General features: G+C 52.9%; 1 protein-coding gene across 12 annotated transcripts in view; it reads right to left on the bottom strand.

Annotated features, from left to right (window-relative positions):
- CUX1 (cut like homeobox 1) overlaps positions 1 to 14,340 on the bottom strand; it is a 353,997-nt gene that overhangs the window by 71,162 nt on the left and 268,495 nt on the right. For 10 of the 12 annotated variants that reach the window (XM_074345859.1, XM_074345857.1, XM_074345864.1 and 7 more), the window contains exons 10-11: positions 12,255 to 12,359; positions 6,679 to 6,867 (exon numbers count right to left, since the gene is read on the bottom strand). In XM_074345859.1, coding sequence (XP_074201960.1) covers positions 6,679 to 6,867; positions 12,255 to 12,359 — 294 coding nt within the window. The remainder of the gene's footprint in view (positions 1 to 6,678; positions 6,868 to 12,254; positions 12,360 to 14,340) is intronic. The other 2 variants (XM_074345867.1, XM_074345856.1) reach the window with 1 other exon arrangement.

Below are 14,340 nucleotides of genomic sequence, written 5' to 3'. Positions count from 1 at the left end.
ACAAACGACCCCGCAGAGCGCTGCCTCAGAACCACACCTGCGGTGGCCACACGGGGTGGGAGGCACGTGGGCTGGGGCCCAGCACTGGAAAAAGACCAAGGGCCCTCAGCTCGGTTCGTTGACCAGACATACACAGCAGGTCGGGTTCCAGAGGCTCCTGGACTGGAAAGGGCGGCAGGTGCTCCTGGGGGTCACTGTCTCTGGAGAGACTTCCCTCAGGTTTCGCTAACGCTTGCTGAGCCGCGGGCCGGATTCCAGGCTCGGCTCCACATCCCACATGCCATCTTACTTAATTATGGCCACACATCTGCAGAGCATCTGTCTCTTCCTCCAAGGAAAGAAAAAAAACCATTGGAGTTGTGCAGTGCATACCTTGGCAGAGCTGAGGCTGCCCCGGCCGCTGGCAGAATGTGGAGGCAGTGAAGCACTGGTGGGCTGGGGCCTGACAGATCGGGGCCACGTCTGGCTCTGCCACTTAGCTGCGGGGTGACCGTGGACAAGACACTTAACTTCCCTGAGCCTCAGCACCTTCATCTATGATGGCACCTACAGGACAGTGCTCTTGTGAGAATTAAATGAAGTACAGTCATCCCTCAGTACCCACGGGGGACTGGTTCCAGGACCCCCGTAGTCTCAAAGTCCATGGATGCTCAAGTCCCTTGAACAGAAGGGTGTAGTACAGTCGACTTCCGAATCGGTGGACGTGGAAACTGCAGACCCAGAGCCAAGTGTAACATAGAGGGCTTCGCCTGGCGCCCTGCACGTGGCAAAGCATCCGTTAACGGTGGTTACTGCCATTACAGTAGTTATCACGACTCTGTCCCTGGTGGGTGGTACTGAATACGACTGAGTTGTTCCTGAAGACATGCTGTGCTTCTGAATCCAGGGGCTCTGTTTATGAAGCTCTCCACATCCCAGTTTGTTGTCTCCCAGTGTCCCCGCTGCGGCAGATCCTCGGAGGAGGCCAGAGGCCTGGAGCCGCTCTGGCTGTTAAAGACGCTGGTGGCAGGAAAGGCAGCCCTGTATCCAGTGCCCTCAACACACAATCTGGGAAGCGGGTCCTCCTGAAAAAGGACTCATGTGAAGGAGCACACGTGGGCCCCATTCAGAGAGAGGAGAAAGGGTCAAGGGGAGGAGGTGGGCTGCCCGTCAGTCCCTCTGGCTGAGTGTGACCCTGGGTGATGGGCGTAGCCTGTCAGGCTTCATGCTCCTCATCTGGGAAATGGGGAGATAAGAACAAGGGTTTTCCAAGGACAGCAGTGAGGAAACGTAGGATGCACGAGTGCAGACTGCAGGTGCCTCTCAAACAGGACAGTTGTGTGACGTAGGTCACATACATTTAATACTCATAAAGCACACCTGTGGTTCCAGGAACTTAGTAGGTGCTCATCAAATGTTTCTTCATCAAATTGCCAGAGGAATTATCTCCATGGTCTTAAAATCCTGGCTACGATGCCAATAATAAGATAATCTAGTTTAAAATGCAAAGCACTTTGGCGTGCAGCAAATTAGGCACTAGATTTAGAGAAGATACCGTCTTAGTCAAGTCATAACACAGGGCTCTCCATGCTCTAGGGCTACCAACTGAAAGGACCTCTGGCACGGAGGCTAATGCAGAGACCCTTGAAAGGCCTCCTCCTCTGGGTTGCACAACGAGGGGTCAAGGCCACAATACCTCTGCCACACGACAGACAGGGCTGGAGAGGCGACTGTGCTGCAGTTTACAGACGGCTCCATCTCTTCCTCCCAGACGATCCAAGCCAGGCTTTCAGCAGGGCTACCTGAAGACCCACCGCTCAGGCCAGGGACACGGGTGTGTGATTCCCACCTGACCTGGACCCACGGGCTGAGGGGCCGCCAGTCAGAACCGAGTGAGTATGACTGGGCTCCCTGGTCCAGGGCGGGGTTCCAAGGTTGACACTGCTGCTCTGGGGGCCAGAACTAGGCAGCGTGCACCTCCTTTTCACCTGAACCCCCTCTGCTCTCCACAGTTACTTGGTGAGAGGCGGCAGTTACGTCAGTTTAGGGTCCACTGATGCTGGGCCTGGGGAGGAGCCCAGGGAGGCCCGGGTGGGCGCTCTGCCTGTGCTACAGGGATGTCGAGGACACGAGACGAAAAGAGGAGACCCACCCCCTTGCCAGATGGGGGGTGGGGAGAGTGACCATGACGTTGGAGGGCTGGTTGCCCGCTGAAGTGTGGCTCTGGACAGGAGAGAAGGCATCCTTGCAGGGCAACCCTCCGTTTCCAACTTCCACGAGCTGTGATCCAGGTGTGACAAGACACAGGGCAGACGGGAGCCAACTCCTTCTCGTGGAATGGTGCCATCACAGACTGGAATGGTCCTGGCTCAACATTTTGGTCACCTGGACGTTGCAGGGTCGGCTAAGTGTGCCATGAGCTAGGGACTGTCTGCAGGTGATGATCTAGATTTACTCACCTAGTGACCAGGGGCGTGTGTGTCTAATTCTTCATAGATTCCCACAGACAATGATCTCCCTAAAGCATTTCCAGTAACAGCCACTGGTTTACACTGATTTCATAGGGACCCAAGTAGGACCTCCAGCTCCAGCCTCAATCCTGATAGGACCTCAAGGCCTCTAGCACAAAGCCCCTCGGTTTCTTCCCTTTGAGGCCTCTCTACTACTGCCTCCCTGGCCCAGGGCTACCCTCGCCGCTCCTCCTCCCCATGGAAGGCTCACTCCTTCCAGGCAGGACAAGGCTCTGGCAGGCTCGGCCCCCGGGCTCTCTGATACCGGGATGTTTGATGTTAGGACTTGCTTTCACTGTCCAGGGCGGCGGGGGCAGTGGAGGCCCCCCTCTACAGCCAAAGGCTGGACAGCGCCAGGCCCCGCCTCTCCTAACTTCAGCCACTTCCTCCCAGAGACAGTGATCGTCATCACACCCGCTTGCCAGTGAGCATCAAACAAGACGCGGATGTGAGAGCTTCATACAGAGCCAGTGATAAGATGCTCATTGAAATGCAGTCACGTGCAGGCCTCGGTGCAGAAGAAACACAGGGCTGAGTGAGGGAACTTATGTAACCAAAGAGGCAGCGTCCAGAATTAAAGGCACTGAGTGAGTACAGAGAAGTGGCTGTCAGTCTTTTCTCCTGTTCCCCACCCCGAGGGACAGTGTGCTCCACGGTGGCTCAGAAGGACCCACCAGAAACTGGAGAGGTGGAGTGAGGGCTGCGGAGGGTTGGGGAGGCTTGTGCGGTTTGGAAAAAGGCCCCCAGGTGATTCTAACACATCTGCCCACCCATCCAGTGAGAAGTACTGGTCTTTAAAGCATCTGTAGAAAAATATAACTTCTCCCTAGGGAAGACTGGCATTCTTTTCGCTAGCCTTTCTTAGAAACACCTGTTTTAAATCGGAGCTATTGGTAGCATTACCGTCTGTGCTCTGGTGAGTGTAACGCAGGTGACTGTCTCACGACACTGCCTCTGAACTGAAGTTTTCCAACAGAGGACCACAGAATCGTGTTATCGGAAACAGCAGCCTTGTAATGTGAGTCGGGTTATTTCATTAATTATGAATACAGAACTCTCCCTTACACGTGCCACTGTGCAGGAGTACTTGTCAGAATGGGCAGGAAGAAGCATCTCCCGCTTCTGACTCTGCTTCGACATCTATCTGAAGGCTAGAGGACACACCACCGTATGTGGATAGCGATGGTGAACTCGGCTTGGACAAGTGGAGCACGGAGGGAGAGACTGGCACACATCCAACTGGTAACCTATCCTCACAACTATAAATCAGTTATTTCGGGGAAGGGAAGAAATACTAGTCACAAAGGGCAGAAGTTTCAAGGTGCTTGGGAAAACAAAACAATCAGTTCCCAAGTACGTCCCATTTCAGAGTCTACCCCTAAGGTGTACTGGCAGAGAAACCCCCATAAACCCGAGACTCTCAATAAACTCAAGGCTGTCCATGATGCCTTCTGCCCTTGTGAGACCAGTCCCCACCCCAGAGTGACTGTCACGGAGCACATTAGCATTTATTTCAAAGGCCACCGTCAGCGTCCACGATGAAACCACCCACCGCACTGAGACAAGGCTGGAGCCCAACTTGAGCCCTGCGCAGTGTGTCCCAGAGTCCCCCAGAGCTGAACAACACTGTCCAAGAAGGAGAAGACCAGGGGAGCGGGATGGCAGGAGGTGGGGAGGAGGAGGAACTGTGAAGTTCAGGGGCGGCTCCCGGCTGCCCTGAGCGGCCACCACTGCGGGGCCCGAGACCCCCAGTCTCGAAAGCATCAGGTTGCCAGTTTGACAGGTCTCATTCATGAAGTAGTTTCCGAATAATTGTTCCGCTGCTTAGTTTAGATTTGAGACTACAAATTACACACGTTAGGAAAAAAAAAAGCCTTGGGAAGTATCTCATTCAATTAACCTTATTCCTTGGGGTGAGCGAGGCAGACGCGCTCGTTTGGGGAAGGCTGACGCCTTTTGCGTGCGGGTCCGATATCAGGGAAAGCTTCACTGCTGGCGACAAGGGGTTAAGATAATTAAAATCAGAGAAGTCTTGTTACTAGAGGATATGTTTTGATTATTAGATCAGATGAAGATAAGGGAGTAATAATTTTGGAAGAAGTATTGCCAAATTGTTTCATTAACTGTACTGTATTAAAGAATTCCCCCAAGATACGGATAAAGAACATTAATTTGTGAAACTGCGTTTCATTTTTCGTGAAGGCAAACATTAAAACCTTAACTGATTCAGAAGAAATTGCTCTATAATAAAAAATGTAAGGTCTTCAGCCTCCCTCTCCTGCAGTCAAACTCCTCGTGTATTGGGTTGCACCTTTTAACTGTGGCAGAGGAGGGGAAGGCGAATGGTCTAATACGATCAATGCCGCGGCGAGCGTCAGAAGTGGCTAGAACATGACAAAATGAGATTTAATCTGAACTAAAAAGTGAGTACTGTACTCACTGGGCAGGCTGAAAAGAGAACAGAAAAACACTGGAGAGGTGAACGCCAGGTCTCAGCTTCTCCCCAGAGCTGGCAGCACCGTCTCCTCAGAGGGGCCCGGGCACCTGGCGATTTCTCAGGCTGCAGGTAAAATCCACCCCAGAGAGGCAAGGAAGAATCTAGTGAGGCTGAGCCCGGGGTGCACCGGCACCAGCGACGTCAGGCCAGCGAGCTGCCAGGACAGAACTGCTGGCGACTTAGTTCTCCCCAAGAACCAAGAAACACGGTCATGTGTTGAGGGGGAAAAAAAACCTCAGAAAAAAAAAAAAAATCAAAATGGGCCTAGCCACATTCTAGAACTACTTTGTATAAGGAGAAGTCTTCCTGACATTTTTACAACTAGCTCTGATCCACTTTCTTCAGTGCAGTGACTATAATTGGCAGTTGGTCACTTATTCATTCACACCTGCCGCAAATGGAGGCTGAGCGGGGGCGGGGGGCGGGGGCGTGGGCAGACGGAGGCGGTGCCCACACCCTTGCTGGTCCTGTCTCTTCTTCATCAACTAAGATGCCACCGAGGAGTCCCTTCTGGCTTTGACACGTGAAACTAGAGTGCCAAAACTATCTTCAAATCATGCTAACTTCAACAGATTGGAAATACCTTAAATAAAGCATAATTAAAAAATGATAATGTAAAAGGTTCTGGGTTGTGCATCTGGGATATGAATTTATGGGAAGCCTGAGGAGGATCTAGCTTTTGGCAAGGCGGCTGATGACTCAGTCTGGGAGATAAGAGACTGATCATGGGGGCTCCCTGTGCTGAAGCAACACCATGCTTTGGGCCCTGGCCTGCAGCACAGGCCTGAGGGTCAAAACTCATCCCTGCAGCTTGGGAGCAGGGCCCACGGGGCTCGGAGCTGACGTGCCCTCAGCAGACCCTTGGCTTTCATCTTCTTGGGGACACAGGACGGGCTGGAGTCTCTCAGCATGCTGGGTCCCCCTGCCAGCAGGCTCCTCCAAGAGCCTGGGAAGGCCAGCAGTCTGGACGGCCTGCACCCTGACAGCCACCCTGCCCCCTAGCAAGCACACAGGACTTCCGGACCCAGCACCGACGGTCTCTGAGTTCTTGGGGGTTTGGTGATGCTGTGGGTGGGTAAGCACTGAGGACGGGGGGTTTCCATGTGCTGCCTGTGAGGGACAGACAACCAGGAGGGATGGGCCACCCTGGCCAGAGCTGACAGGAGGGGTCAAAGCCTGTCCGTCTCGCTGCTTTGGGCTCCAGGACTCTGCTTCCAGCTGCTACACAAGAGGTCAAGGCTGCCATGTTTGCTGTCAATCCCAGATAAAGTGTCCTCCAACAAGAGCCCTCATGGAGCTTCTGAGTGATGACGTGTCCAGGGGAACCTCATGCCTCCTTATCTGGTTCTCACTGGAGGGAAGGACTTTGGTTGACAGCTGGAGCTTGACTGAGATAAAACCCCAGCAGTCACTTTTCCTTTTAAAGGAGGAGAATTTTAACCATCACCTTTGCAGACAGCAGATATATACTTGTGCGAGGGCTACAGTGGGGCGCATGAGGTGGCTTCTGAGGCGAGGCCTCCTGCCTCCATCACTGCATCCAGTGCGTGCCCCAGATGTGGGGTCCGAAGTGGCCCACTGAGGAGCTCAGGGTGTCAGTGCAGGGCGGAGCACGGGGTTAGGCCGAGGCTGTGCGAGTGCACTGCGGCCCTCCCCTGGCCCCCCGGCCCCCCACCCCTCCGGTGCCCTTACTTTGAGGGTGCTGTTCTTGGCACTCAGCTGCTGCTCGAGCTGGGAGATCTGGCTGGCGGAGTTCTCACGCAGCTTGGTGAGGCTGGCCTGGAGTCTCTGCACGTCCTCCACCAGCTGGGCGATCTCCCGCTCCTTGGCGGCCAACTCAACTTCCAGGCTGGAGCGGGTCAGCACCTCTATGGCCTGCTCCTGCGGAGGAGAGAGGAAATGACAAAACTGCACAGCTTCGGACGGGTGCTTGGGGCTAGCAGTGCTGGCAACCGAGGCAAAAACCAGGCACCTGGGAGGATGTGGACGGTGATGTGGATGAAACAACACCCCCTCCTGCCTCTGTTTGGACTGGACCGGCCGATCGCCCTCCCCGCACCATCTGCCTATCTGCACAGGGAGCTGCTGCCTGGATTCCTCCGTTCCACGAGCATTTACTGAGCACCCACCACATACCAGGCACACTGGAGGGGAAAAAAGGACTGAACTCCCTGTCCTTATAGGGCTTCCCGTCCAGTGGTACGGGGCAGGGAGGGTGAGATGCCTCAAATACGTTTATTAGAGGCACAAAGCGGGCCGGATGGTGATTAGCACCACGGAAAGACCGAAGCAGGGAAGCGGCAGTTGGAGTTTTTAATAAGATGGTCAGGAAAAACCTCATTGGGAGGGTGACATTTGAGCAAAAACCTGAAGGAGGTGACGGAAAGGGCCCTGCTGATGGCTGGGGATGCTGGAGGGGAAGGCTCCGAGGACGGCTCCTGGACTGGTCAGAAGCATTCAGGTTTTCTACCACAGTGTCCTTTTGATTCATTACTGTGTGATCTAGAAGCTGAGATATTGTCTGACAAGTTGATTCTGAGTCAGCATTTAAAAAAAAAAGAGTTTGAAAATGTTGAAGATGCATATTTGGGGTTCCTTTGCGTAGGAACACTTCTAATAATTGATGTTTTAAAAAACTGACTCCCTACACCCCAAGATTTGCTCATTCTGGAAAATATGCAAAACAGGGACAAGGCATTTTTTTTTAAAGTCAAATCCGTAATTCCACTTCCCAAGGATGAAAGCAGTACTTTTTTCAAGTTTTAAAAGTAGTCATTAAAAAAATAAAAATAAAAGTAATCACAGCTCCTGAATAGTTACGGAAGATTTTCTGCTGGGTGCATGCACTTCTGAGCAAGGCTGATGAAGGGGTCGGGGAGGCCAGCACTGCACAGGTCCCTGTGACAGCAGAGAGCCGGGGTGTGGAACGCCACCATCCTCGATGTCACCGTCACCCCCACCCCTGGGAAGTGCACCGCTGCAGGTCCCGATCTGGCCTAAACTGGGGTGGGAACCAGTGGCAGCTGCAGCCCCAGGGGGCAGGCCTTTACCATCAAAGAATGTGGAGTTTTGTGGGCAAAGAAGAGACTCCTTTCTGTGTGTTTGGTTTGTGTAACGCTGTAAAGTGAGTTCTTTACTTGCCCTGACTTCTGGTGGATTGGCCCATGGCCCCGGGGCCCCAGTGAGCATCTTCCCGCCAGCTTCTTTAAGAGGAACATGCTGTCCAAACCAGTTTGGTGCAGACTGTGCTCCACGGACTGGTGCCGATTCACACACTGTTGCTGGTACACAGTGAGATGAGCACCGGAATGCAAAGTGTTTAGAAACTTTTATGGCAATCCGACTTTGCTGTGACATTTTTATTACCTTTTGTAAAACTATCAGTCTGCAACAGATTGGAAATTAAAAAAAAAAAAAGCAACAAAATAAAACTGCCCTTCAGCACAGAGAATTTAGGAAGCACCACCCTAGACAACGCGGGTTGGAACTAAGGTCAGGGGCCAAGGGACCTCCGCCAGATCCTCGCAGCAGTGAAACAGGCGAGCACGCAGAGGCCATCGCAGAGGGCTATCTGCTCAACTCCTAGGGCCCAGCCCGGCCTGGCCGCAAGCTGACCACGTGACCTTTGGCATATCAGCTAGCTCAGGAACCCGGACCACCGATTCCTCATTCATAAAACAGCAACATCATTTGTGTTGTGCATAAACTAAACGAGATGAGATGAGATATACCCCAAAGCGGCAAGACCGTGGAAATAGGATAGAAGAGATCATCCTACTCTAAGCCCAAGTGAGCCCACTCCCATCTCAAACCCGAGGCATCCTGTTGTCCCACAGTGAAGACACAGCGAGAAATGAAGGAAGAAACGGACAAGGGCCTGGGGGCTCATGCGGGACTGTGGGCGGAGGGAGAGCCTTGCACCTGCGGGAAAGGCCGGGGCCGGAAGTCCCCGGGCACAAGCTAGAAAGGAGACCGTATGACAGGGCACACTAGGTGCTGTCTTGGTGGAGAGGGGGTTTAAAACTGCAGGGAGGTCACTGTCTGGCAGTTTGGATACCACTGTGATCATGGCCGAGAAGGGAAGCAAACATGGATTCAGACGGCCAGGACCCCTGGCTCCCTTGTGTCCGTCCAGGCCTCAGCTCAGCGACACCCAGATCACTTGGGGGTTTTAGCAAACATATGGGTTCTGGGCCATACCCTGGTATCAGTGGTTCAGGGGCTAGGGGAGGGACCAGGGATTCCCTAGTGATTCTGGGTTCAAGGTCAGGATCCTGGCTCAGACAAGTCTCTGAAGGAAGGAACAGAAACTGACTTCCCTCAGTCTGGCAACGGACCCCTATGGGCACCAGAAAGGGGCTGAGTCTTGGGGGTGGCAGTGTGTCTCCAAAGGGAAGAACGAATGTAGAAACAGAAGTCACAGAGGTAGCAGCCCATTAAACTCGGTCACCTTGAACCGGACCGCCCACCTCCCCTCTCCCCCAGCCTGCTTATGTGAAATATCCCAGATTGGACAACTGACTATGGGTTCTTCTACTGAGATGAGACCTCCGAGGCTGAAAGAAGCTAGATACCGATCTCTTTTCTCCTGCAGCCATTTTCACATTAAACACAAATGAGATGCAAGAGTGCTACTCAATACTCGGGAAACCCGATGTGAGGAGACGGTGGGCCCGGGACCCCAGCCATGAGACAAACACTCGGAGTCTAGGCTGGTTTGCCTTTTATTTACCCCCACTGGGGAGGGTAGAGGGAATGGGAACTCAGTGTTACTTCTCTTTCTTATCACCACACGATTCCTGCCAACACCAAGTGGCCAACATAGGCCGACTCCATTCACTATGTTCACCTGAAAGGCAGGTATTTAGGGTCAAGGTGGCCTGGTGTGGTCCACCAGAGCCCTGAGCTAATATCTGTCTGAAAATACTTGACAAAGAGCCTGCATGTCTCCTGTCTCACTGAGTGCACGCAAAGGTGGGGTGGCTTGATCCTTTTCTAGCTGTGTGACCTTGGGCAGATTACTTGACTCCTCTGAGGCTGTTTCCTTACCTGGGAAATGAAGGTAGTGAAAGCTCCCTCTAACGACTGTGGCATCACGAGGCAGCACTGAGAAGCACACAGAGCCTCACACAGCCCCTAGCTCAGAGCGGGGGCCAGCTGGGTGGAAGCTCGCCTTTCAGAATCGGCGATTCCAAAGACCCCAGTGGCCCAGTTTTGGCTTTTGCTGGATCGAGAGACTACTGTTTTTCTGCCAAGTTCTGCCAGCCAAACCCAACAGACGTCTTCCCGCTGGCCTGGTTTCCTATGTTTGCTCCCCAACGGGCTGGGGCTGGAGCTGCCCGGTGCTGTGGGAAAGCGAATCCGAGGGGAGCCCTGGCAGGGCGGCGCGCGGGAGGCTGAGGCCGTGCCGTGTAAACACTGCACTTAGCCGATGATGAAGTGTGTAAGCACCCCTCGGGTCCACAACTTACTCTGCCTGCAAAAACATTCATTTCCTTCTGAAATGTTTTGGTTGCTATAGTCCAGGATGGTGCCAGAAATCCTCTCAATCAAAACATTTAGCTCAGGAGCCCCGGGTAGACACAGGATGCACGGCTTTCTCAAGAGGACCAAGAAAGAGCAACCACAGAGGCCGGGAGAAGCTGGCAGTACCGACTCGGTCCTCGAGGGCTTCCTCCCGCCTCGGCTATGGCGCTGGGTCCAGTCCAGGTAAACTTGGACGAGGGGACAGTGACAGAGCCAAGGGGACACTTCAGGCCAAATTAGTCCCAGAGTCCATAAAGTACAAAGGTTGTGATGGTTCTTTAAATGGAAAACTTTTCTCTGTATCCTGAAACGCGTAACTCACGTTTTAGGTAATGTGAGCTTGGAGAGAAGTCTGAAGAGGGGTCCTCACGCTAAAGCTTTGCTTTGGATCCATTCCTGGGGAATAATTTAAAAGCTCCGGTCTGGGGTGGCAGAGGCCCCCGCCGAGTCCTGGCTTGGCCAGGGGGGCTGAGCGTTCCGGAGCAAGGGGTTTACGTCCAGGGAGCTTCCTTTTCCTCATCTATCTAAAGAAACAACAAAGCCCCGCTTCATGGGTTGGGTGGAACAGTGGCTGTCAAACTGACATGTGACCTCATTACAGTGGCACGTCTCCCACCAGACTGTCCTGTCACACAGCAAGGGCTCTCTAACCCTTTGTTAAATGAAAGGACACCTGCAAGTGCAGTCCACCCATCACAGGCTGTCAGAGCCGAAGGGACCTCGGAATCACTTACTCCTCACTCTATACACCCAGAACCAGAGGCCTTGTAAGTGTAACCACCTGCGTGGGTCGCTGTAGGTTAACTAGTGACGGACGATAGAGTTGGATTCGAAACGGGGGCTCCTGGATCAGAGGTGATGATGCCAACCACAGTAAGAGTAACCGCTAAGGTTTACTGAGAATATATTATGTGGCAGGACTTGCTCTCAGGGTTTCACTCAGAATAATTTCCAGAATCCTTGTAAAGACCCATTTTATGGATGACGCAACTGAGACTCAGGGAGGTTAAGCCGCTTGCCCCAAGTCACACAGCTGATCATCTGCAGAGATGGGGTCGGAACCCAGGGGTTTGGCTCCAGTGTCCATGGTCTTAACTGCTATGCTGCTTCGTATCATGGCATAGCACTGAAGGACTGAATTTGGAATCCCACAGTTCAAAGCTGCCTTGATCGAGCTGTGGAAGTTCCAGCTAAAAGCAATTTTTATTAATCTTAGGAAAATTAAGAGGCAAAGGGGCAGAGACGTGTGCCGCCCTCCTCTTGGATGCCAGCACGTCAGGTGAGACCCCAGAGATTACGCAGACTCAGAGCGGGTCGTTAGGTTATTACCCCCCACCCCCCGCCAATAACTGTTTTGCAGTCTGGGAGGATACAACCAGGAGAGGACCAAAACTCCAATTTTCCTGTGCAATTTTGCCAGCCTCCGGCTTCGGATCGCCACCCACCCCCCAGCGGTCCTCCCACCAGTCTCACCAGCCCTTCAGGTGATGGGCTATCCCACCTCCGCCTCTCCACCAGGCGGGCATCACGCTGACCACCGGGCACCAATGCACAACCAGCAAAGCTCTCCCTCTGACTCTTAGTTCCATCTCCAAACCGCTACAAGCACTCCCCACCGAGACAGCAGTACCGTTTCAAACATTATCCCCCAAAGGGACGCTCTAAAGCCAAAGAAGAAAACGGCTGTAACACAGAGGTACAAACGCAAGGTGACGGAGTCCCCGCGGGGCCGGGCTACCCACCACGTCCGGCGCCTTCTGGATCTGCGAGGCCAGCTGGAGAGAGTGGTTGGCCGACGAGAGCTGCTCCCTCAAGGTCTCCGCCTCTCTCTGAGCCACCTCTGCCCTCTGAAGGAAATGAAAAGGGTGGAAAGAGAAAGCACATCCAGTTTAACAACTGACAATTATTACAAGAACATTCATCAATTCATGCCTGACTGACTATAATTGATTTTCCTAAACACTCAACCTAATAAATGCTAGAAAAAAACACAGAATGTGATGGATTTTTATTTTAAACAGTACAAGGAAGAAATAATTGAGCGATTATGACAGTAATTTAACGCTAGGAGCAAGGAATCCCCTGCTGATACTAGCGCTCCGGCCCACTGAATTTCCCAGACTGAACAAATACGAGTGGAAATGGAGTCTTTTGATTCAATTTCTTTCTATTCTCATAGACCAAGAAGATTTTATTGCAGGATTACTCCTGGGAGTAATTCTCACGGGTAAACAGTGGATTAAAGACACTCTGGCCATTCTCCTCCTAAAAACACGCACAATGTTGTGGTTGTTTTCCCCCAGCAAAGTATTTCCATAAACGTACAGGGTGTAAATGCCACTTCTTTTGTGAGGACCAGGCTTATTTCAACACATTTAACCCTTCGCCCGACAAAGTTTTCTAATGCTGAGGTGGGCATTTCCAGCCAGCCAGGCCAATGTGGGGCCCCTGGGGGGTGGGGACCAACAGAGCCGCCCGTGGGAAGGAGGCTGCATGAGAAAGGAGTGGGTGCTGCTGTCACTTGCTGTAATTCTCGGACAAGGAAACCAGCGCCACTGGATGGCAAACCAGGATTTCCCACTGGACGTCGAGAATTGTCACTCCGGTGTTCGCTGCCTGAGAGGGACCGTGGTGCACTGGGCAGGAGCTGGGCACCTGGGACCAGGGGGACCAGGGCAAGTTACCCAACTAAGCTCACTAAGCTTCCACTTTCCCATCTGTAAGATGGGAACACCGTCTCCCTCTCAGGGACCTTGTGAGGATTAACACCAAGAAGGGCCCTTGTTCAGAAGTGTCTTATTCGTATGCTGGTCCTGACTTTACAAATTATGATTGAGACGAAACTCAAAAGATGGGTAGGAAGCAGTAGTAAATTGATGCTGGGCGGGCGGACTGAGGAGTGATTGCTGCTCCTTTCCACCAGACTTAGGTTCTGCTCCTAGCAAAGATGAACGAGAAAGGCCTGGCTGAGTAAGTCTTAAGTGATTCTGTGATGGTAGTGAGGATCTATCTGCTCTGCATACAGACAAATTAGGATATTTCTAACAGCAGCTACCCCGGCCCAGGAGGGTGCTGGTGGCCACCTGCCCTGCTTCTCCAGGAGCTCTGGGAATTGCACTCCATCTAATTCACACAGTGCCCGACTAGGCCTGTCTGTGCCCAAGCAGCCGCCTCCCACCCTCTCGGCTGCAAATAGTTGAGAGGCCTGTCCGTCAGGAAAGGTGGTGATGTCCCCGGCATGGCGGAGACGACAGGGGTGATTTCTGGCTCATGCTAACTGCAGGAGAGTCTCCCCTTCAGTGAGAAAGATTTCCCCCAGTTTATTCCCAGATGAGCCACTGCACGTTTTTCTGATAATCAAGTCATGTCACTGAAAAGTTTACCGTTCCCTTTCTAGCCAGCGACACTTTGGGACATAAAATCTCCATGGCTCTGCCAGGAATAAGGTGGCATCTTTCTAATCTCTCCGACTAGGAAAAATATGTCTTAGCCTGGTGGAGAAGAGGTCTGGTAGCAGCTGATGGGGCAGCACCCCTCCCCCGCCCCATCCTGCCTGCTGACTCTGGCGGTGAAGTGTTCCAGAAGCCCCTGGACTGGGGCAGGCTGGGCAGGGGGGTCACGGCCAGGACCTCGGAGCTCTTGGGAGCTGAACGCTGTCTCCTCAAAGGCCGATGGCTCGCAGAACAAGGGCCTGAGCTGTTGATGATTCCATCCTCGGTCTGCATAATTCCTCTGGAGCTTCTGCACTTTCTTGTTTCCAGGTTCACGGACAGTCATTCTGTGGCCTACCCGTGCTGGTCACAGCCTTCGATCACATTTGGCTTGACT

This window comes from Camelus bactrianus, chromosome 18 (genome assembly GCF_048773025.1).
Source record: "Camelus bactrianus isolate YW-2024 breed Bactrian camel chromosome 18, ASM4877302v1, whole genome shotgun sequence".
Taxonomy (NCBI): Eukaryota; Metazoa; Chordata; class Mammalia; order Artiodactyla; family Camelidae; genus Camelus; species Camelus bactrianus.
The sequence above is the reverse complement of the archived record's forward strand: the minus strand, read 5'-3'. Positions and strand labels throughout refer to the sequence as shown.